This window comes from Alexandromys fortis, unplaced genomic scaffold (assembly GCF_014885135.2).
Source record: "Alexandromys fortis isolate MF-2015 unplaced genomic scaffold, M_Fortis_MF-2015_v1.1 scaffold_90, whole genome shotgun sequence".
Classification (NCBI taxonomy): domain Eukaryota; kingdom Metazoa; phylum Chordata; class Mammalia; order Rodentia; family Cricetidae; genus Alexandromys; species Alexandromys fortis.
The window spans coordinates 18256-37930 of NW_026067985.1; the positions used below are offsets into that span (position 1 = coordinate 18256).

Consider the following 19675-nt stretch of genomic DNA (forward strand, 5'->3'; position numbering starts at 1 on the left):
TGTTGCCGGGCAGTGGTGGCGCATGCCTTTAATCCCAGCACTCGGGAGGCAGAGGCAGGTGGATCTCTGTGAGTTCGAGGCCAGCCTGGTCTACAAGAGCTAGTGCCAGGACAGGCTCCAAAGCTACAGAGAAACCCTGTCTCGAAAAACAAAAACAAAAACAAAAAAAAAAGAGCCATTTGTCACTGGAAATAGTTGAATTTGAATTTGAATGTCACCAGGCATATTAATTTCTCTACTGGGTCCTGACACTCATTTCTTACTGTTCCCTTATATCAGTCTGAAACCCCACAGGCAGATGAGAAAAATGAGAGGGTGGGGGCTGGGTCCTGGGGTAAGTGGATGAATGCCCTAGGCTCAGGCTGTGGGGTGCTGTGAGCCCCAGCTCTGTCCTCCTCACGGAGCCAAGCCCTCCTTGCTTCTCGCAGGTGCAGACGCAGGAGACCACGAGGTCCATGAGGGCCACGAGGGCCACGCTGCCCCCTAGTTACGCCCTGGAGCTGCTCACTATCTTTGCCTGGGAGCAAGGCTGCAGGAAGGACAACTTCAGCCTGGCCCAAGGGCTCCGGACCGTCCTGGCCTTGATCCAACAGAACAAGGACCTCTGTATTTACTGGACAGAAAACTACGGCTTCCAGGACCCTGTGGTTGGGGAGTTCTTGCGAAGGCAGATTCAGAGACCCAGGTATCACCTCAGTTTCCCCTACCCACTCTCCTGTCACGGGCACTAAGGAATGACTTGGTCCTGGGGAATTTGGGGAGGGGGGGTTGGAAAGAGAACCATACCCAGGGCTTATGTAGCTGTTCCTGTTGAACTGACATGTGACCTACATACATTGATGACAGTTCACACCTGTGAAGCCACCCCATCAGGCCACAGAGTATGTCCAGCCTGCCAGTAGCCTCCCCCAGGCAGCAGCACCCCACAGGTGTCCCTGCTTTGATTTCATCATCAGAGTCTCTCCTGCTCTTAAGTCATACAGAATGGAATCTGGTGGCTAGCATGCCCTCTTGGGTCTGGCTCCGTTTCCTTCATATTAAGTCTTTGTGATCCACCCACCCATCCAGTTGCGGCTCACTCTTTCTTGGTTGATGTGAACTCTTCCTTTGTGCAAATTATGATGATATGAAGTGCATTCTGCTCCTTGGGGACTTGGGGCTTATGAACACTCGTGTGTGCATCAGTATATATGAGCCAAATGAACGTACATACCTGGAGCCCATATTGCAGATCATGGGGTGGGAACTAGAGTTCCCTGGGGGCGGCCCCTGTTTGCTGTGCTATACCTCTACTGCACAGCCATAGCCGGGTGTCTTAGTTATCTCCTATGAGGGGACACCACGAGCTTATAGAGCAAAGAATTTAATTGGGGATCACAGGCAGGCAGGCAGGCAAGGTGCTGGAACAGTAGGAGAGAGAGAGAGAGAGAGAGAGAGAGAGAGAGAGAGAGAGAGAGAGAGAGACAGAGAGAGACAGAGAGAGAGACAGAGACAGAGACTATCTGGGAATGGGGAGAGTCTTTTGACAGTCCCAGTGACACCCCCTTCCTCCAACTAGGTCACACCTCCCAATCCTTCCCAAATAGCTCCACCCACTGGGAACCAAGTATTTAAATATGTAAGTCTGTGGGGGACAGTTCTCATTCAAACCGCCACACGAGTTCTGGACCTGGCTCCAGCAAAGCAGGCGATGTCACCCTTACACAAATGAAAAGCCCCGGGCTGCAGGAAGGAGGTCTCTGCCCTGGACATGAAACCGAAAAGGACAAACCTGAGTGAGCAGCACCAGGTCTGCCCTAACTCTGACCCTTGTCACTGTTCGGAGCCTTGTTCTCTCTGGAATTGCAGGCCCGTGATCCTGGATCCAGCTGACCCAACTTGGGACGTGGGCAACGGGACAGCCTGGCGCTGGGATGTGCTGGCCAAGGAGGCTGAGTCCTGCCTTAATCAGCGATGCTTCCGGCAGCCATCTGGAGCCCCTGAGCAGCCTTGGGAGGGGCCGGTGAGTGAGAGAACACCAGGGTCCTCAGGCTTGATGCTAATGGGTCCAGGGCTGTAGGGTTCAACAGTTGGGGCAATGGGAGTATCACCCAGCTCGGGTTTGGAGGAAGAGCACCGGGGCTTTCTGTGGTGTCCCCCTCTCTCTGGGTATGTCTGTCCACCTAGAAGTTCTCACAGCTATCTCCCCATCTGGGCATCTGTCCTGCTCTACACCAAGACCCACATCTCCCTTGACTCTCTCCCCTCCCTAAGCCTCAGTCACCTCAGCTGTGGTCAGAGGGACTGAGAGAAAGGCTGGGTGCCGAGACAAACCTCAGTTCTGGCTGATAAGGCTCAGTCACCCCCTTCCAGGGCCTGCCACGTGCTGGCATCTTGGGTTTGGGCCACCCCATCCAACAAGACAACCCAGACCACAACGCTGTGCGTCCAAGAGTCAGCCCGCAGCCTTCGAATCCAGCTCCAGCACCTGCCATGCCAAACACAACAGCCTATAAAATCAGCAAGAACCTCGAAAAGGTAGCACCTCCAAGAACTGTCCATGAAACAGTGTCAAAAGTCTGCATCACCCAGAGCACACCATCCTTAAGTGTGCCTCCAGCCAGCACCTCCACCGCTGGGTCAGTGATGGGCCCACATCTGTCACAGATCCCCAGCAAGGAGCTGGACTCCTTCATCCAGAACCACCTGAGACCAAGTCCCCAGTTCCAGCAGCAGGTGAGGCAGGCCATTGACACCATCCTGCGCTGCCTCCGGGAGAAGTGTGAGCACAAAGCCTCCAGGGTCAGCAAGGTGAGTCCTAAGGTGAAGGTGCCACTGGGATGCCCCCAGGGAACCACGGTGGGCAGGGAGGCAACAGAGCTGAGGTGCCCAAGGAAGCTGAATGTCCTTGGAGGTGCGGTTTGCCGGCTGGGTGTAGACAGAAAGTCGTCCTTCCGCTTAAAGTGGAGCTGCACCCTAATCCAAGCTGGAAATACTGCAAATCAAAACTACGTTTATAACTTTAGGTATTTCCCATATGTCCTATGTCATGGTTAGCCTGGATTGCCCTCCCTGTGTCCCCATACTTGCAGAAGCCAATGCTGGGCACATTAATCTAGCATGGTGGCCATGCTGCTGGGCCATCCAAAGCCAAGCCAGCTGAGCTGAGGACCACTGTAGGTTTAAGTAACTGTTTTTGCTTTGGTTTGTTTTCTCTTTATTTATTCTTTTTTAAAATTTATTTTATGCTTGGTTTTTTCATATATTTTCAGTGAGAGATTTTCTACATTGTGCTGGCCTATGGGCATGACAGCAGACCTGGAAGCAGGCCCCACTAATACAACTCAATTCCTGAAACTCCTCAGGATTGGGCCCCAGGTCTGGGCTGAGGTCCAGATCCAACATCAGCGAAAGCCACATCCTAGGCCACTGCAGGGGACGCTGGCACGACTCCCAGGTTCCTGGACAGTTAGGGTTCCTGGAGAGTCCAAGGTCTGAGCTGCATTTCCCTCCACAGGGCGGCTCTTTCGGCCGCGGCACGGACCTCAGGGGTGACTGCGATGTGGAGCTTGTCATCTTTTACAAAGTCCTCAGGGACTTCAAGGGACAAAGGTCCCAACAAGCAGAGATCCTGTGTGACATTCGGACCCAGCTGCAGTCCTGGTGGCAGGAACCAGTGCATGGACTGAGCCTCCAGTTCACTGAACAGAATAGACCCAGTGCTCTGCAGCTCCGGCTGGTGTCCACAGACCTCAACAGCTGGGCAGACATCAGTGTGGTACCTGCTTTTGATGCTGTGGGTAAGAGAGTGGTGGGACCCCAGGAATCCAGAGTCCATGGAACAGGGGTGCCTGCCGTACTCCTTGGGATTCACCAAGCACTGAAAATGTCTCTGGGAAATCTTGAGGCAAACCTTCCCCAGAACCAGTCACCCATGCAGCTGTTTCAATATTGTCTCCCTGTTTCTCTCGTCTCTGCCCTCAGACCATCTGCCCCATCTCTTGATTTTTCTACTCATTTTATTTTAAACTGGATCTTGATATGCAACCCAGGCTGGTTTCAAATATGCCATCCTTCTGCCTCAGCTTCCCAAGTCTTCTGGGATCATAGGTGTGTTAAGTGTAGGTATAGTTTCGAATTGTTGTTTCTTTTTCATTTTTATTTTATGTGTATAGTAGCATTTGCCTGTGTGCTACATGCTTGCAGTACCTGTAGGAGCCACAAGAGACTGCCAGGTGCCCCAGCACTGGAGTTACAGAAGGTTGTGAGCCACCAGGAATCAAACCCAAGTCCTCTGCAAGAACAAGTGTTTTTAGCTACGGGGCCATCTCTCCAGTCCCGTTTCAAGTCATTAAAGAGCTAAATCCCCCATCCTTGCGACACCCCTCTCTATCGTGGGGAAACACTTTTTCATTGTGAGTTGTTACTGAGAGCCCTACATGTAGATGGGTCACTCCTCTCATCCACTGAGCCATCTCCCCGGCCTCACGAACCCCTTTTACAGGTGAGAAAGCCGAGACCCAAAGAGGTAGTACACGCAGTCTGGATTCGAACCCAGGCCTGTCTCACTCCAGAACTCGTTGCAGAGTTAGGGAGAGGTAGTGAAAATTGGGAACCAGGTGCCATATACCTACGATCCCAGCACGTAGAAGGCTGAGGCAGGAGGATTGCTGTAAGTTCCAGGTCAGCCTGGGTTACATCTTGCATTGATGCTAAGACAGATTACTAGTTCTGACATTATTCGATGTTTAGCTCATGGCTGGCGGTGGTGTTGAGTCATTGATGCGGAACTTAACTATACCAATAACTGTGCATAGGTGGGCTGGCGGCTCACTAGCGTTCTCTACTTCTGTAGGGCAGCTGAATTCTGGCGACAGACCTCAGCCGCAGGTGTACTCCTCCCTCCTCAGCAGCGGCTGCCAGGCCGGGGAGCACGCAGCCTGCTTCACAGAGCTGCGAAGGAACTTTGTGAACAAACGCCCCGTCAAGCTTAAGAACCTGATGCTCCTGGTCAAACACTGGTACTGCCAGGTGAGCACCCTACCCCTCCCGGGAAGCTGCCACTGTCCCGGTCGTCACCGCCAAGTGCCTACGATGGTCCCCATCACCGCCTCTTTTCAAGTTGTGCTGCACCCTGGGCAGCTTCTAGAACCTTCTCTTCTGAAGGCCATCTCGCATTCATGCCACTGACAAGAACAAAAACCAGCAGCTCTCCCCTCAGAGGGGATAAAAGTTAGTATAACCTGGACTGGAATACAAGCAACCAGGTTCAGGTCACCAAATTCCAGGTTCCATGGGGACAGTTTCATGGGAACAGAATAAAGAAAGTCTCAGCCAGGTGTGGTGACACACACCTTTAATGCAGCACTCAGGAGAAAGAGGTAGGCGGATCTCTGTGAGTAACACTACATAGAGAGACCCTGTCTCAAAAATACTACAAAAAAAAAAATAAAAGGCATAAATCAAACAGTTCTGAAATACAGCGGTGGGTAACAGCAAACAGGGTTAGCTCTGCTATAGCCTCCTATGCTATTGATAACAGTTTTAGCCTTTGGGCTGGTGGAAGCTAGCTGTTAAATCAACACATCCCGAAAGGTTCTGCGGAACAGTCAGAAGGATGCCAAGTCAGACCCAGAGTTGGGCAAGGGTGCTAAAGATAAACCCTGGATCTGGACCTGCAGCATTGCAACCTCCTCGGAGTCACAGGCGTTCTGGTCAGTGCAGCAGCCCTGTAGGTGGACCTTAGTCCACAACCACTGTGTGTTTGACACACACCTGCCAGAGCCCACGCTTGTCGCCTGAGGGTGATGAGATACTATGATGGACAGATTGCAGCCCCCATTCCCATACAGCTCCTCACTCCTTGAGGGAGGTCTCACCCAAATCTGAGCTCCCCAATTCACGGTCTGACCTGGGACAAGTCACAAGCCCCCTCCAGATCTCAGTTTCCCCAATCTATAAAACACAAAGCATCATCCAGGGAGTCTCTGCGACCCGGTTCTTCTGAGGTTCTGTTTTACACACCCCCTGCATCTTACTAAGTCCCAAGAACCAGCCTCCAGGTGGCCACCCTGACTGATCTCTGCTTGGATGACAGGTTGCCTCTCGAGATAAAGGAGGAGAGGCAGCAGGTGCTGCTCTGCCCCCAGCCTATGCCCTGGAGCTCCTGACAATCTTTGCCTGGGAGCAAGGCTGTGGGAAACCGGGGTTCAGCATGGCTGAAGGCCTGCGGACTGTCCTGAGGCTGGTCCAGCAGTATCGGTCACTCTGTGTCTACTGGATAGTCAACTACAGCATACAGGACCCGGCCCTCAGAACGCATCTTCTCAGCCAGCTTCAGAAAGCCAGGTGCATACTTCCCCAGCGCCCACCTCAATGCCATCTTCTGCCTCCCTCCTGGAGTCTGAGTACCCAGGAGGAGCCATGGTGGGCTTTGGTTCACCTATCCCACCCTCCCCACTTGCCTCTGCATTGTGATGAGGAAGCAGGTACATTGGATGCCCCAAAGGACTCCAGAGCCCATTTGATTAGCACAGTTAAACGTCATTAGAGTTAATTGGCCCAAGAGCTCTCTGATTGAGGCAGTTGGCTTGGACTCCATCTAATGTTCCTTTCGGCCCCTCCCAGCTGCTCATCGCTGACTGTACCTCCCCACCTCCATCTGCTTTGTCCCCAGGCCTCTAATCCTGGACCCTGCAGACCCCACCTGGAACGTGGGCCAGGGCAGCTGGGAACTGTTAGCTCGGGAGGCAGCAGCTCTGGAGTCACAAGTTTGCCTTCAGAGTGGAGATGGGACTCCTGTGCCACCCTGGGATGTGATGGTAAGAGATGGTGCCCTGGGGCCACTGGGATGACATAGCGGGGGAAAGAGCTTGACTACAAGGTCAACAACCTGAATTCATTCCCGGAACCCATGTGGAGGTGGAAAGAGGGAACTGACCCCACCAAGTGGTCCTCTGACCTTCACAGATGATCTGCCGTGCGCGCGCACGCGCACACACACACACGCGCGCGCGCGCGCACACACACACCTGGTGCGAGCATTGTATGCCACATAATAAATGTTATGTTTTTCGTGTTTTAAGGAGACAGGACACCAGGGTCACTGGGGTAGTGAGCGCTGTAGTCTCCCCTCCAAGTCTCTTGATGCCAGGATGCACCTCCCCAGTCTCTAGGAATGCTGATGGTGACAGCTGCCCTTCCCCTGGAGCGCTGACCTCAGCCCATGCCCTGGTGACACTCAGAAACCATGAACTGCCTTTATCTGGGGTTCAGTCCCCACCCCCGAGCTCCCTGAGGCCCAAGCCTGTGCCTGGCTGAAGCCCGGCTTCTCATCCCGTCCACCCTCTGCTGCCTCCCTGTTATAGTTGGCTTTCTGTGTGGGATAAACACCATGGCCAACAGCGTCCTGAGGAGGGGACAGCATTTGGCTCACACTCGCACTTCACCGTCCACCACTGAGGGAGGACGAGGCAGGAACATGGAGGCAGGAGCTGAGGCAGAGGCCACGGAGGAGTGCTGCCCACTGGCTTGTTCCTCGTGGTTTCTCAAACCAACCAGGACAGCCTGTGCAGGGTGGCACCACCTCCAGCAGGCTGGGTCCTCCCACGTCAATCATTACTCAGGAATATGCCCACAGGCTTGCCTATGGGCCAGTGCCAGGGTGGCATTTTCTCAGCTGAGGTTCCCTCTTCCCAGATGACTGTGGCTCTTGTCAAGTTGACAAAACTAAACTGAGCAGCATCCTCCCCGTGTCCCATCTCTACATAAGGCCCTAGTTAAGTATTTGGGCTTTGCACTTGGAGAAGAAAACCCAAGACATAAGCCACCTGCAGCTACCGTCTTAGTCCATTTCTGTGACTGTAGAAAAGACCTGAAGCCAGGCAGCTCTCTAGGGAAGGTGGATCAAGGTGATGGCGCTGGCACAATGGCCAGTGTCGCCGCTGGGGTAGTGTGTGCCAAAGGAAAGCATCAAGCTCAGAGACAAGATGCCACAGGGCTATGTAGGGCCAGCATGGCTCTTGCCACATCTCCCTGTCAGAATTCATTCAGGATTCCCTGAGGACTATCTCAACTCCACCCGGAGGCACATTCTGCAGGGCTCCACTTTAAAGGCACTCCCTCCCCACTGACAACCCAGCATGCAATGCACGAATCTTTGAAAAACAAATCAAACTTAGGCCACGGCCAATACAATCTTACTCCATTGGCTTAACACACAAGATCCACTGAGATGGGGAGGGGAAACTGAGGCTCCCTGTCAGTGGTAGAAACAGATCTGGAGCTCAGGCCCCACTGTGCTACTTCGGGACACACCAGTCAGAGGGGAAGGACCGTGGGTGCGGGAGACGTGGGAGACCGTGGGAGCAGCATCATTCCGGAATGCTGAAGCCCGATACGTGGGTTTCTCCGGCATCCTGCTTCAGCCAGCACTGCCCATTTCTTTCTACAGCCAGCCCTTCTTCACCAGACCCCAGCTGGAGACCTGGACAAGTTCATCAGCAAATTCCTCCAGCCCGACCGCCATTTCCTGGATCAAGTAAAGAAAGCCGTAGATACCATATGCTCCTTCCTGAAGGAAAACTGCTTCCGGAATTCTCCCATCAAGGTGCTCAAGGTGGTTAAGGTGAGGCCTGGAAAGCTGCAGGTGAGGGACTCCTGTGGGCTGGACCCCTCTCCAGCCGCCTCGTGGGCTCCAGTGATGTCCATGTCTACAGCAACGGAACAAGGTGGCTGATTCAGCTGGAGAGCGGTCTGCTTACAGGCACAGCGTGATCCAGAGACATCCACAGAGTACCAGGGCTGGCTGTTCTCTCTGGTTCTTGGATCTGCCTTTATCTTTCTTTTTAAACTAAAAACACAAGAAATTTATCAACAACCCTAATGACAGTCAGTCATCTGATTTTCATGCAAATCTACAAAACTGTGGTGACTGTGTATGTCTTCCTATGTGGCAGCCCATGGGAGTGCTAAACCTTCAGAAAGGGGGATTCTCTTTTCTTGGAGGGCACGTTGCTGGCAGAGAATTTAACTGGCATACGGGAATCCCTGAATTCCAACCCTAGCACTGCGTGAACTTGGCATCATGGAGACTGCCTGTGATACCCAAACTCCAGAGTAGAGAGAAGACCACCCCTCGGGTTCCCTGGTCAGTCAGCACAGCTAGATTGGTGAGCTCCAGGCTCAGTGAGACCTCGTCTCAAAATCATAACAATAATAATAGAGATTGGTGGAAACACCAGTGTCGACCTCTGGCCTCCACATGCGCACACACACACACACACACACACACACACACAGTCTGTGGGACATCAAAGGGCACTCAGGGCTCAAGCCACCTTCCATGTCCTCCCCAGGGCGGTTCTTCTGCCAAAGGCACAGCTCTACAAGGGCGCTCGGATGCCGATCTTGTGGTGTTCCTCAGCTGCTTCCGCCAGTTCTCTGAGCAAGGCAGCCACCGGGCAGAGGTCATCTCGGAGATCCGGGCGCAGCTGGAGGCGTGCCAGCAGAAGCAGAAGTTCGATGTCAAGTTTGAGATCTCCAACAGGAAGAATCCCCGAGTGCTCAGCTTCTCCCTGACATCCCAGACACTGCTGGACCAGAGCGTGGACTTCGACGTGCTGCCAGCCTTCAACGCCCTCGGTGAGGTTCCAGAAACAGGCAGAGTGGTTCCAGGCACGATCCTATCCACATCACGGGCATGGGAGATGTGGCAAGGCCCCACTTTTGCTTCCCATAAAGATGCTGGGTGAGGAAGGGCTGAGGTCCTGGCCAGGCGGTTAAGAGCACGTACTGCTCTTGCAGAGGACCTGTCTTGGCTACCCCGTTCTATTCCTATGAAGAGACACCATGACCAAGGCAGCTCTTCTTTTAAAAAAGCATTTAATTGGGGGCTTGCTTACAGTTTCAGAAAATTAGTCCATTGTCATCATAGAGGGAAGTATGGCAGCAGACAATACTGGAAAAGCAGCTGAAAGTTTACATTCTGATTTCTAGGCATGGGGGAGCTTGGAACTGGAGTGGGTGTCTTAAACTTCAAAGCCTCCTCCAACAAGACCACACCTTTGATCCTTCCCTAACTGGCCCACCACCTGGTGACCAAGCATTTTAATATATAAGCCTGTGAGGGGACTTCTCATTCAGCCTGCCACGGGACCCAAGTTCAGCTTCCAGTGAAGGAAAGAAAGAGAGAAAAGGAAAGGAGAGGAGAGGGGGAGGAAAAGAGAGGAGAGGGGAGGGGAGGGGAGAAGAGGGGAGGAAAGAAGAGGGGAGGGGAGAAGAGGGGAGGGGAGAAGAGGGGAGGGGAGGGGAGGAGAGGAGAGGAGAGGAGAGGAGAGGGGAGGGGAGGGGAGGANATTTAATTGGGGGCTTGCTTATGGTTTCAGAGAATTAGTCCATTGTCATCATAGAGGAAAGTATGGCAGCAGACAATACTAGAGAAGTAGCTGAGAGTTTACATCCTGATCCCTGGACATGGGGAAGCTGGGAACTGGAGTGGGTGTTTGAAACCTCAAAGCCTCCTCCGACAAGGCCACACCTTTGATCCTTCCCTAACAGTCCCACCACCTGGTGACCAAGCACTTTAATGTATAAGCCTGTGAGGGGACGTTCTCATTCAGCCCACCATGGGACCCAAGATCAGCTTCCAGTGAAGGAAAGAAAGAAGGAAAGGAAAGGAAAGGAAAGGAAAGGAAAGGAAAGGAAAGGAAAGGAAAGGAAAGGAAAGGACATGGCTGCTCCTAGGTATGGGGGAGGAGAAAGTTTATTGTAGATAAAAGGGAGAACACAGTCAGAGACAGGGACATCTGGGAGAGGCCTGAGTGGACTTGACCAGGCTGAACTGAGCATTGTGGGGAGAGGGGAAGGGAAGAGACAGGGAGAGGGGAGTCAGGTGCAGCAGCCAGGACACCAAAGGTACAAAAAAGTAAAAAAAAAAAAAAGAATAAAAAAAAAAAAGAAAAGAAAGGGGGGACAGACCCAGTCCCCTGAGCTGGAGAATTCAGGGAAGAGGGTGGGGTGTGCAAGCCATACCCTGCAACAGGTAGGAACTGGGGATTCTTGGAGAACCTGGAGGTCAGGTCCACTTTGATATGTTAAGTAGGCACCTCAGTCTTCTGTCCTGGGGTGTGAATCTTACCCTGGAGCACCCACATACTGAGTGAGACAGACAGGCATCTATATGCTGTGTGGGCTCTGGTTCTACTTGCATGAACTGGTCTGGTCTGCTTCTATTTAGGTCCTCAGAGACAGCTGTGGTCCCCTGCCTGCCCCCTGCCCCCTGCAGCCCTAGTGCCTGAAGAAGGCTTTTTGTCTAATGACCATTGGAGCCCCCTGCCTGAGCGGGCTGAGAGGGCATCAGAGGGAGTTAGAGATGCCACACCCTAGGCTGACTCTCAGTCAAGACTTTCTCTATGGTGGACTAGCAGGTGGCTGGAAAAAAGCTGGGCAATAACTCCACTCTCATGAGGGCTTTCAGATGGACCATGCCACACTTATGCCCTCACTAAAAGCTGGTGACCTCCCAGTGGGTCTCAGGTCACCCTTAAACAAGGGATACTACGGGTCTCTCAGACCAGCTTTGTAAGCTGGCTCACCCAGGCTCCCTGACGGCAGAGTGACTCTAACCTTTTCCCACTGTACAGGCCAGCTGAGGCCTGGCTCTAGGCCTGATCCCCAGGTCTACAAGGACCTAATCCACAGCTACAGCAACGCAGGCGAGTTCTCTACCTGCTTCACGGAGCTGCAGCGTGACTTCATTAGCACCCGTCCCACCAAACTCAAGAGCTTGATCCGGCTGGTGAAGCACTGGTACCAACAGGTTAGGCACAGGGGCATCCGTCACCCGAATTCCCACACATACACTCACAGCGATGCTGGGTCCCAGGAACTGTGTCCTGAGTACTTTCCTTGAAGGAGATGGCGGAAGCGGAGATGGGGGTAGAAGGAGGGGTGTCTGTTTGGCCACAAGCAAGTGTGTGAGGTCAGTCACATTCTACCAAGAGGACCTTGGTTTGCGTGTCCATAAAGCAGGATCGAGCCAGGTCTGGTGCAGGCTTCTCATCTTAGCTACATAGGAGGCTGAGGCAGAAAGATTGAAAGGTCAGGGCTAGCCTGGGCTACAGAGTGAGCACAAGGATAGTCTGGCCAACTCAGCAAGAATCTATCTCAAAATGATAAGGAACTGGCATGCTGGGGTGCAGTTCATGGAGAGGGGCTGGTAAGAGCCTTGCCTGGAATGCATGAGCCCAAACCCCACCCCCAGCACACACACACATACCCCCAAGAGTGGAGCTAAGACATTGTGTCTCTGTGCCAAGGCACACAGTGGTGCTCAGTTAAGCTTTAGGGGTGCACCTGTCAATCCCTGGAGCCCCTCTGACCACCAGGTGAGGCATTGGCTGTTGTGTTGCCAACATGGACCAGCACATCTCCTTTCTCTTGCTTCCCCAGTGCAACAAGATGGTCCAGGGGAAGGGCTCCTTGCCACCCCAGCATGGGCTGGAGCTCCTGACCGTGTATGCCTGGGAGCAGGGCAGCCAGAATCCCCAGTTCAACATGGCGGAGGGCTTCCGCACCGTGCTGGAGCTGGTTAGCCAGTACCGCCAACTGTGCATCTATTGGACCGTCAACTATAACGCCGAGGACGAAGCCATCGGTGACTTCCTGAAGCTGCAACTTCAGAAGCCCAGGTTTGGTCACCCCCAGACTCCTCTACCTCAGACCCACAATATCCACTTCCTGCCTCCCTATTGGCAGAAGAGGAAAGGGCAAGGCCTGCTCTCGGGAACTGGGCAACTTCCCAGAGTGGTACTTTTAGTGCCTGAGGAGAGAGTCAGTCAGTTTCTTGGCCACCTGTAAATGTGGTTGTCAGATGAAATAGATGCAAGACTCCAAGTTCAACTCAAGTGCAGACAAATCAGATCGCATGCTAGTCTGAGTGGCCCTCATGCAAGATTTGGGCCAGACATGTGCTTTTTACTTTTAATGTGAGAGCTGGACCGTGGCTTAGCTGACGGAGGGTTTGCCCAGCATCCATCCCCTTCACTGCATGAACTGGGCTTGGTGTTTCACCGCTGTGAAAACTTATACTCATGAGGAGGTGGAGGAGGAATGGGAGTCCAGAGTCATCCTTGGCTACAAAACCAGTTCAAGGTCAGCCTGAGCTATGTGAGACCTGTCCCCAAAGTGTCCAGATGCCGTGACACACATCTGTAATCACAACAAGAGGCTGAGTTAGAAGCGTGAAGAGATGGCTCAGCAGTTCAGAGCACTGGCTGCTCTTGCAGAGACCTAGGTCCATTCCCGGAACCCACACAGTTGCTTGTGACTACCTATTCCAGTTCTTGGGGATCTGACGCCCTCTTCTGGCTTCCATGCACCAGACATGTTTGTGTACAGACATACATGAAGGCAAAGCACTGGTACACATAAGAGAATGAAATGAAAGCATGAGGCTGGGAGTAGAGGGCTTCAAATTCAAAGTCTGCCTGGGCTGCATCATGAGAATCCCGCCTCAAACTTCAAGCGCATTCGTGATTCCTCAGAAACTAGGATACAACTGGGCATCTGGTGTTCGCACTCTTTACACCTGGCAGCTTCTCATCAGCAGCCTTCGGGTTATAGAAGCACATGTCATCCTTCACCGTCATGCCCACCTCTGAAATGGGGACAGAGATGAGCAGGATTGTCCCCGAAACGCACGTTACACTGACCATTTGGGGGCAGTGGCTGTGTATCCTGAGAAAGGGTCTGGTGTATGATATATATTAGCTGATGATGTCTGCCGTGGATGCTGGGAGGGGCAGTGGCAGAATCAGGGCTGTAATCGATTAGCAATGCCTGCTTCAAGGAGGAAGGGCAGCCCTGTGAATGGTTAGTAAGGAACACAGCCTGAAGAAGTGGTACTCGTGCAGCTGCTTTTCCCTCCCTCCTTCTTTCCTTCCTTCACTTCTAAGGATTTTATGTGTGTCGTGTTTTGTCTGCGTATATGTATGTGCACTGTGTGTGCAGTGCCCATGGAGAAACTGGAGTTACAGAGGTTGTGAGCCGCCATGTGTTTGCTGGGAACTGAACTCAGGTCCTCTGGAAGAGCAGCCAGTGCTCTTAACCAATGAGAGATCTCGCCAGTCCCCTCACCCCCCCCAACCCTTTAGAATACACTGTGTAGCCCAGGTTGCTCCAAACTCGCAATCTCTGCCTCCAGGGTGCTAGGTTTACAGGCATTGCCACCACACCCCACTCCATACGCCTCTTCTCTTCTACCCCTGCCCTAGAGTGTGCACCTGGGACACTGAGGAGCCCCGAGGTCCTGACCCTGGCCCCTGTAGTGTTAGGGAGTGGAGAACAGCCCAGCCAGTGTCTCAGGTGGGCGTTGTGGGGATGAGACTGACCTTGGGTACAATTGCAGACCCATCATCCTGGATCCAGCTGACCCCACAGGCAACCTGGGCCACAATGCCCGCTGGGACCTGCTTGCCCAGGACGCTGCAACCTGCACATCTGCCCTGTGCTGCATGGACAAGGACGGCACCCCCATCAAGCCATGGCTTGTGAAGGTGAGAGGCATGTGAGGTAGACAAGAGCATCCTTTAGAGGAGGACATGGTCATGAGCAGACATGGTCCTCTTGAGGGACGGGACCCACCCATGGCCCCTGAGGACCTGTACGTGTGTGGTCTCAGCTCTGCAGAAATGCTAAGGTAACCAGCATGTCTTCCTTCCCACAGGCTTCTGTATGAAGTCCAGAAAGATCAGTGGTCACATCGGCTGAGAGAAAATGACACGGACCCTCAGTACGGGAGACTTGGATTTAGCCAGATGTATGTGTGTGTGTGTGTGTGTGTGTGTGTGTGTGTGTGTGTGCATATGTCTTTGTGTGTCTGCATGTGTATGTCTGTGTCTGTTTGTGTCTACATGTGTTCTGTGTGTATCTGTTGGTGTGTATCTGTGTCTGCATGTGTGTTTGTGTGTGTCTGTGTGTCTATGTGTCTTAGACTGTGCCTGTGTGTGACTTCATGTGTATGTATATGTATGTATGTTTGTGTGTATATGTGCACATGTATATATATGCATGTATGTGTGTATATGTATGTCTGTCTGTGTGTGCCCCCCTCACACCATCTCCCATCTGATTGCCTGCTCACCCACCACCCTCTCATTCCTCCCCCATTTACCCACCTAGTGAAGCTTCATTGACCTCTGCTTTGATCACCCCAGTGTCCCTGACTCCCATGCTAGGCTCCCAAGGATCCAGACATCTCAGACTCTGCCAGTTTGCTGTTCAGCACCCACTGTGCCCTGCCTCCACCCCCACAGCCACACCCAGCAGCAGCCCAGCCCTGCCAAGAAGCCACGCTCCTCTCTGGTATCCCTCCACCTGCAGCGACCCCTCCCCCCCCCAGCTGTGGTCCAGATATGTTCCCCGTGTAATGTGACCGTGGCCATCGTGGGGCAGAGGTTGTGATGCTGGCTACAGAATACCCGGGTCCACAGCCACGATAATAACATAAGCAAAACAAGTGATACCTGGGCTTTAGGGACATAGAAGGAGCAGGAAGGACCCCAAGCTCTCCTGTGGTTCCACCCACTCCCTCAAGAGGGAGCACCTAGGACGGGGAGGGTTAGTGAGAAGCACAGGGGTGCAGCATTCCTGACTCAGCACCGATGAAGGCTGAGGCTTTTTGATAATGCAGTGCTTGGGGGTCACCCACATCCTGCAACCCCCAACTCATGCCGTTAGTAACCCCAATAAACCCATTAGCTCACCACTAGAGACTTGGCATCTTTTCCTTGCTCAGTCTTTGTGCCCTGTCTAGGTTGAACAGACATTTGTTCGCGTCTCCCCAAGAAAGGTCAGGCCCCTCTGCCTCCTGATGTCTGATGCTCCCAAATGCAATAGAAACAGGGTCCTGATGGGGACAGGAAGGGATGGGTTAGCAAGCCCTTGACCCAGAAACTGATTTTCCAGAATCTTCACCTTCGCCACACTATGGGTGGACTGTGGATGGGCAGTGTTTGTCCCTTGTCCTCTGATTCCCACCAGGGCCAGGGTGATGCCAGGCTGTCTCCAGGACAAATGTCTACTTATCTGTCTTAAATGGGAAAATGCCTCCAATCCCCTAGCTGAGTCTAAGTGACAGCTAGGAACCAGGGGTGGAGGGTAGGGAGACATACCTTAGGAATGTCCCAGCCCTGCACACAGGAAGCAAGTGCCAGATACCGGGAGCAGTGTGGCCACAGCAGGGTCCTCCAGAGGGACCACCTGAGGGGTGGACATGGTAGTGATCCTTCCACAGGAGAATGAGAAACGGAGGAAGGTGGCTGCACTTGCCCATACCCCATCAGGAGTGTCTCAGACAGCCCGGCTCTCCCTGGACTGCAGTTGGGACAGAACAACCGGGATGCAGGAGGACAGCGCCTCCCTAGTATTTTCAGCCTTGGAGCCCGTTCCTGCCTCCTCAGCTTAGCCCACAGTGGCCAGCCTGGGTGAGCGGCATCTCCTGCTCTTGGCTCCAGGCAAGGCTTGGTCCCAACTTCACCTCACCTAGCCAACTCACGGAGAATGCCAACCAGACCCCAAATTACGTCTCTTGATGGCTGCTGGTCACAACATCCTCGGAGCTCTAGACCAGTGGTTCTCAACCTTCTTAAGGCTTTGACCCTTTAATAGAGTTCTAGGTACTCGTCTGTGGGCATACCGGCATGTGGGCGGACATACAAAGACCATTGGAAATACGTGTGATCTGATAATCTTAGGTAACCCCTGTGAAAGGGTTGTTTGACCTAGAGGGGTTGAGACCCACCGCTTGAAAACCTCTGGTCTAGACAAATGTGACCAGAAGAGACCTATGTTTCCATGGAATCTAGCAACAGGCGGGGCAACGGCCTAGTATCCCAGCCCCTCTTCCCACCACACAGACTTTGAACCCTTTTGCCAAAATGGCTCCAGAACTGGGGTGGCTGGTGGCTGGAGTGAGTGAGGAGTGAGGTCATAGCTATTTAGGCACGGAGAGGCCTTGCTGACCTAAGCCCTTCCATTTCCGACAGCAGACACCACCGTGGTGGCAGTGAATCCTCTGAGCTCTATTCAGGCCATGGCCCTGGGGAGAAGTTCCAGTGGGCTCCTCGTAGCTAGGAATGGGTGAGGTGACGCACATATACAACCCTAGCACTCAGGAGGCCGAGGCAGGGTCCCTGAGAGCCACTAGTGTCTGTCCCCTGCAGTCATTTTCTGTCTTTGGCCTCACTTAGAGGAACTTCGAGAGTCCTCCTGCTTTCAGGGTTCCTGTAGGGAGCCAGTACTCTCGATGGTCCAGGACTCAGCGGGACTCTGCTTGTGGGGACATGCAAAACCAGTGAGCTTCCCAGGACACCATCTGCAACATAGGAAAGCTAAACACAATGCCCATCATACACTGAAGGAAGATGCTATAATAATGGTTTATGAGAGGCTGAGGCAGGAGCTCTGTCTCAAAACCAACACAAAATAATTATATTGAATTGGCAAAATTCCCCTTGTTTTAAATTTTATTTTTAAATTTTACTTTAAGTGTGTGTGTGTGTGTGTGTGTGTGTGTGTGTGTGTGTTAGGAAGCTACTCTTGACTCTTTAGGGCCCCGTGTTCATCCAAAGGCAGAAAGGAAGCCTATATCTACCAGAGTACCTGCCATGCTGTGTGTCTTTGAGTAAGTCAGTAGCCTCTCTGGGCGCTTTCTCTACTGCTCAGCCTGGCACTGCGTTCTCCAGCCACTGTAAACAGGAGAAAAGGGCCAGTCTCCGTGGACACCCTCCACCCTCTATCAAACCAAATTAGCTTAGTGATTACTGGTTTGGTTATTTTTAGACAGGTTCCCCTGATCTACAGATGGAGGAGATAGAGACACCAGGAAGTCAGTCCTGCTCTGAAGGACACACACATCAGGCCTCTGCGGAGGAGTTCACCTCTGGCTCTGGAGTGGTGTGTCCCAGGAGAGGCTGGCTAGCAGGAAGTTCCCCATGCAGCTGCTGGGCAGCGACTCCCACACATGGGTTTCGATTTCCTAGGCAAGGCTGTGATGGAGGTGGGGCAGCGAGTTCGGACTCCACTTCCTCTATGGAGTCACACCCCCCTGTAGTGGGGCAGAATCTCCAGACCTGACCTACAGGGCCATCCCTCTACCATTACAGCATTCTGAGGCCAGCTAGCAACTATGGGAAACTGGCTGGGTGGCGAGTCATCTGCCGGGCCATCTGGGGGGTCATTTGGGGAGCCGTCAGCGGGACCATCCTGGAGATCATCCGATGGGTTATCCGGCGGGTGGCCTGACTTGCACGCAGTGCCAGCATACAAGCTAAAAGACTTTATCGACGCAAAACTCAAACCCAGTGAAGAATGCCTGAAACTGATAGACCAGGACGTGGATGCCATCTCTGACTTCCTGTGGAGCAGTGAGCTGCCTGTGCGGGGAGTGGCTAAGGTAAGAGCCAGGTTGGAGACCCAGGCTGTTCCCCTCCCCCACCTCCACCCCCCACGGTGATGCTGAGCGCTGCTCCACACCAGGCCCTGGCGACTGCACTTCCCAAAGTTTTTCTCCCTCTGTGGACACAAAGGCAGATTGTTCAGGGGCCCAAGCAGCAGCCACCTCGCCTTCTGCCTGGCGACGGCCTCTGGCAGGCGGCTGCATCTCTCTGTACCACAGTGTCTGGGTCTGGGTCTGTAGAATGAGATCAGCCTAGCCCCCACTTCAGAGTGTTGTGATGGTGAGACACACAGTGTTCCCAGCAGCACAGGGTCCTGCTGTAATCCGTGCTCAGTAAATTAGCGGGGATTGAGTACATGCATATGCGCATGCGCGCTTTGCTGTATGGCATCTTTGACTCGATCTGTGAGAGTTTTGCTTGTGCCGCCGTTTTCACTCTTGTATGGTACTCCACTGTGCCATGTATTCATCATATTGCAGTTTTCTTTTCCTCCAGTTTGGAGCTCGCGTACCGACACGGACGCAAACTAGTGCCAGCAACCCGATTTTAAAATGAAGGTGACATTTGGGAATTTCACTGGACTTGACAAATGTCACTGCTTGGAGCTACAGAAAGTCCAGACCTCACTATTGCTGCTTCATTCCCTGCAGGGTGGCTCCTATGGCCGGGAAACAGTCCTAAAAGGCTACTCAGATGGCACCCTTGTTCTCTTCATGGGTGGCTTCCGTAGCTTTCGGGATCAGAAGGAAAACCAACGTAAACTCCTCAGCGCGATTGAACAATGGCTGAAACACCACAAGAAATACTCTACGTCAGTGAGCCTTGGGCAAACCCTTGAAGTCCTACTGTCCGTACATGGGCAGGAGATACTCTTGCAGATCCTTCCAGCCTTTGATCCTCTATGTGAGTGCTCCAGGGACTGGGGTGGGGTCCCAAACTTTCTGGGCATACAGGGAGCCACTTGAGTCCTGCAGGCTGAGGCTGTGACAGACAGACTGGCTATTTCCAAAACGGGGCTCGCAAACCCCTGTCTGAGTCACTGTTCTGTTACTGTCCAAGGCAGCTCTTTAAAAAAAAGAAGCATTTAGCCGGGCGGTGGTGGTGCATGCCTTTAATCCTAGCCCTTGGGAGGCAGAGGCAGGCGGATCTCTGTGAGTTCGAGACCAGCCTGGTCTACAAGAGCTAGTTCCAGGACAGGCTCCAAAACCACAGAGAAACCCTGTCTCAAAAAACCAAAA

At 53.0% G+C, this 19675-nt stretch overlaps 2 protein-coding genes across 4 annotated transcripts in view; both read left to right on the forward strand.

The window, feature by feature from the left end:
* The window catches only part of Oas3 (2'-5'-oligoadenylate synthetase 3), a 22302-nt gene extending 4958 nt beyond the window's left edge, over positions 1 to 17344 (forward strand). For 2 of the 3 annotated variants that reach the window (XM_050159067.1, XM_050159069.1), the window contains 13 exons: positions 429 to 685; positions 1849 to 2002; positions 2353 to 2790; positions 3497 to 3779; positions 4835 to 5010; positions 6077 to 6327; positions 6656 to 6800; positions 8432 to 8605; positions 9336 to 9621; positions 11622 to 11797; positions 12430 to 12668; positions 14387 to 14534; positions 14705 to 17344. In XM_050159067.1, coding sequence (XP_050015024.1) covers positions 429 to 685; positions 1849 to 2002; positions 2353 to 2790; positions 3497 to 3779; positions 4835 to 5010; positions 6077 to 6327; positions 6656 to 6800; positions 8432 to 8605; positions 9336 to 9621; positions 11622 to 11797; positions 12430 to 12668; positions 14387 to 14534; positions 14705 to 14716 — 2739 coding nt within the window. In that variant the 3' untranslated portion in view covers positions 14717 to 17344. The remainder of the gene's footprint in view (positions 1 to 428; positions 686 to 1848; positions 2003 to 2352; positions 2791 to 3496; positions 3780 to 4834; positions 5011 to 6076; positions 6328 to 6655; positions 6801 to 8431; positions 8606 to 9335; positions 9622 to 11621; positions 11798 to 12429; positions 12669 to 14386; positions 14535 to 14704) is intronic. The other variant, XM_050159068.1, reaches the window with a different exon arrangement.
* A 619-nt stretch (positions 17345 to 17963) lies between these two features.
* The window catches only part of Oas2 (2'-5'-oligoadenylate synthetase 2), a 24180-nt gene continuing 22468 nt past the window's right edge, over positions 17964 to 19675 (forward strand). Inside the window, 2 exon segments of the mRNA XM_050159060.1 lie at positions 17964 to 18433; positions 19088 to 19344. Coding sequence (XP_050015017.1) covers positions 18167 to 18433; positions 19088 to 19344 — 524 coding nt within the window. The 5' untranslated portion in view covers positions 17964 to 18166.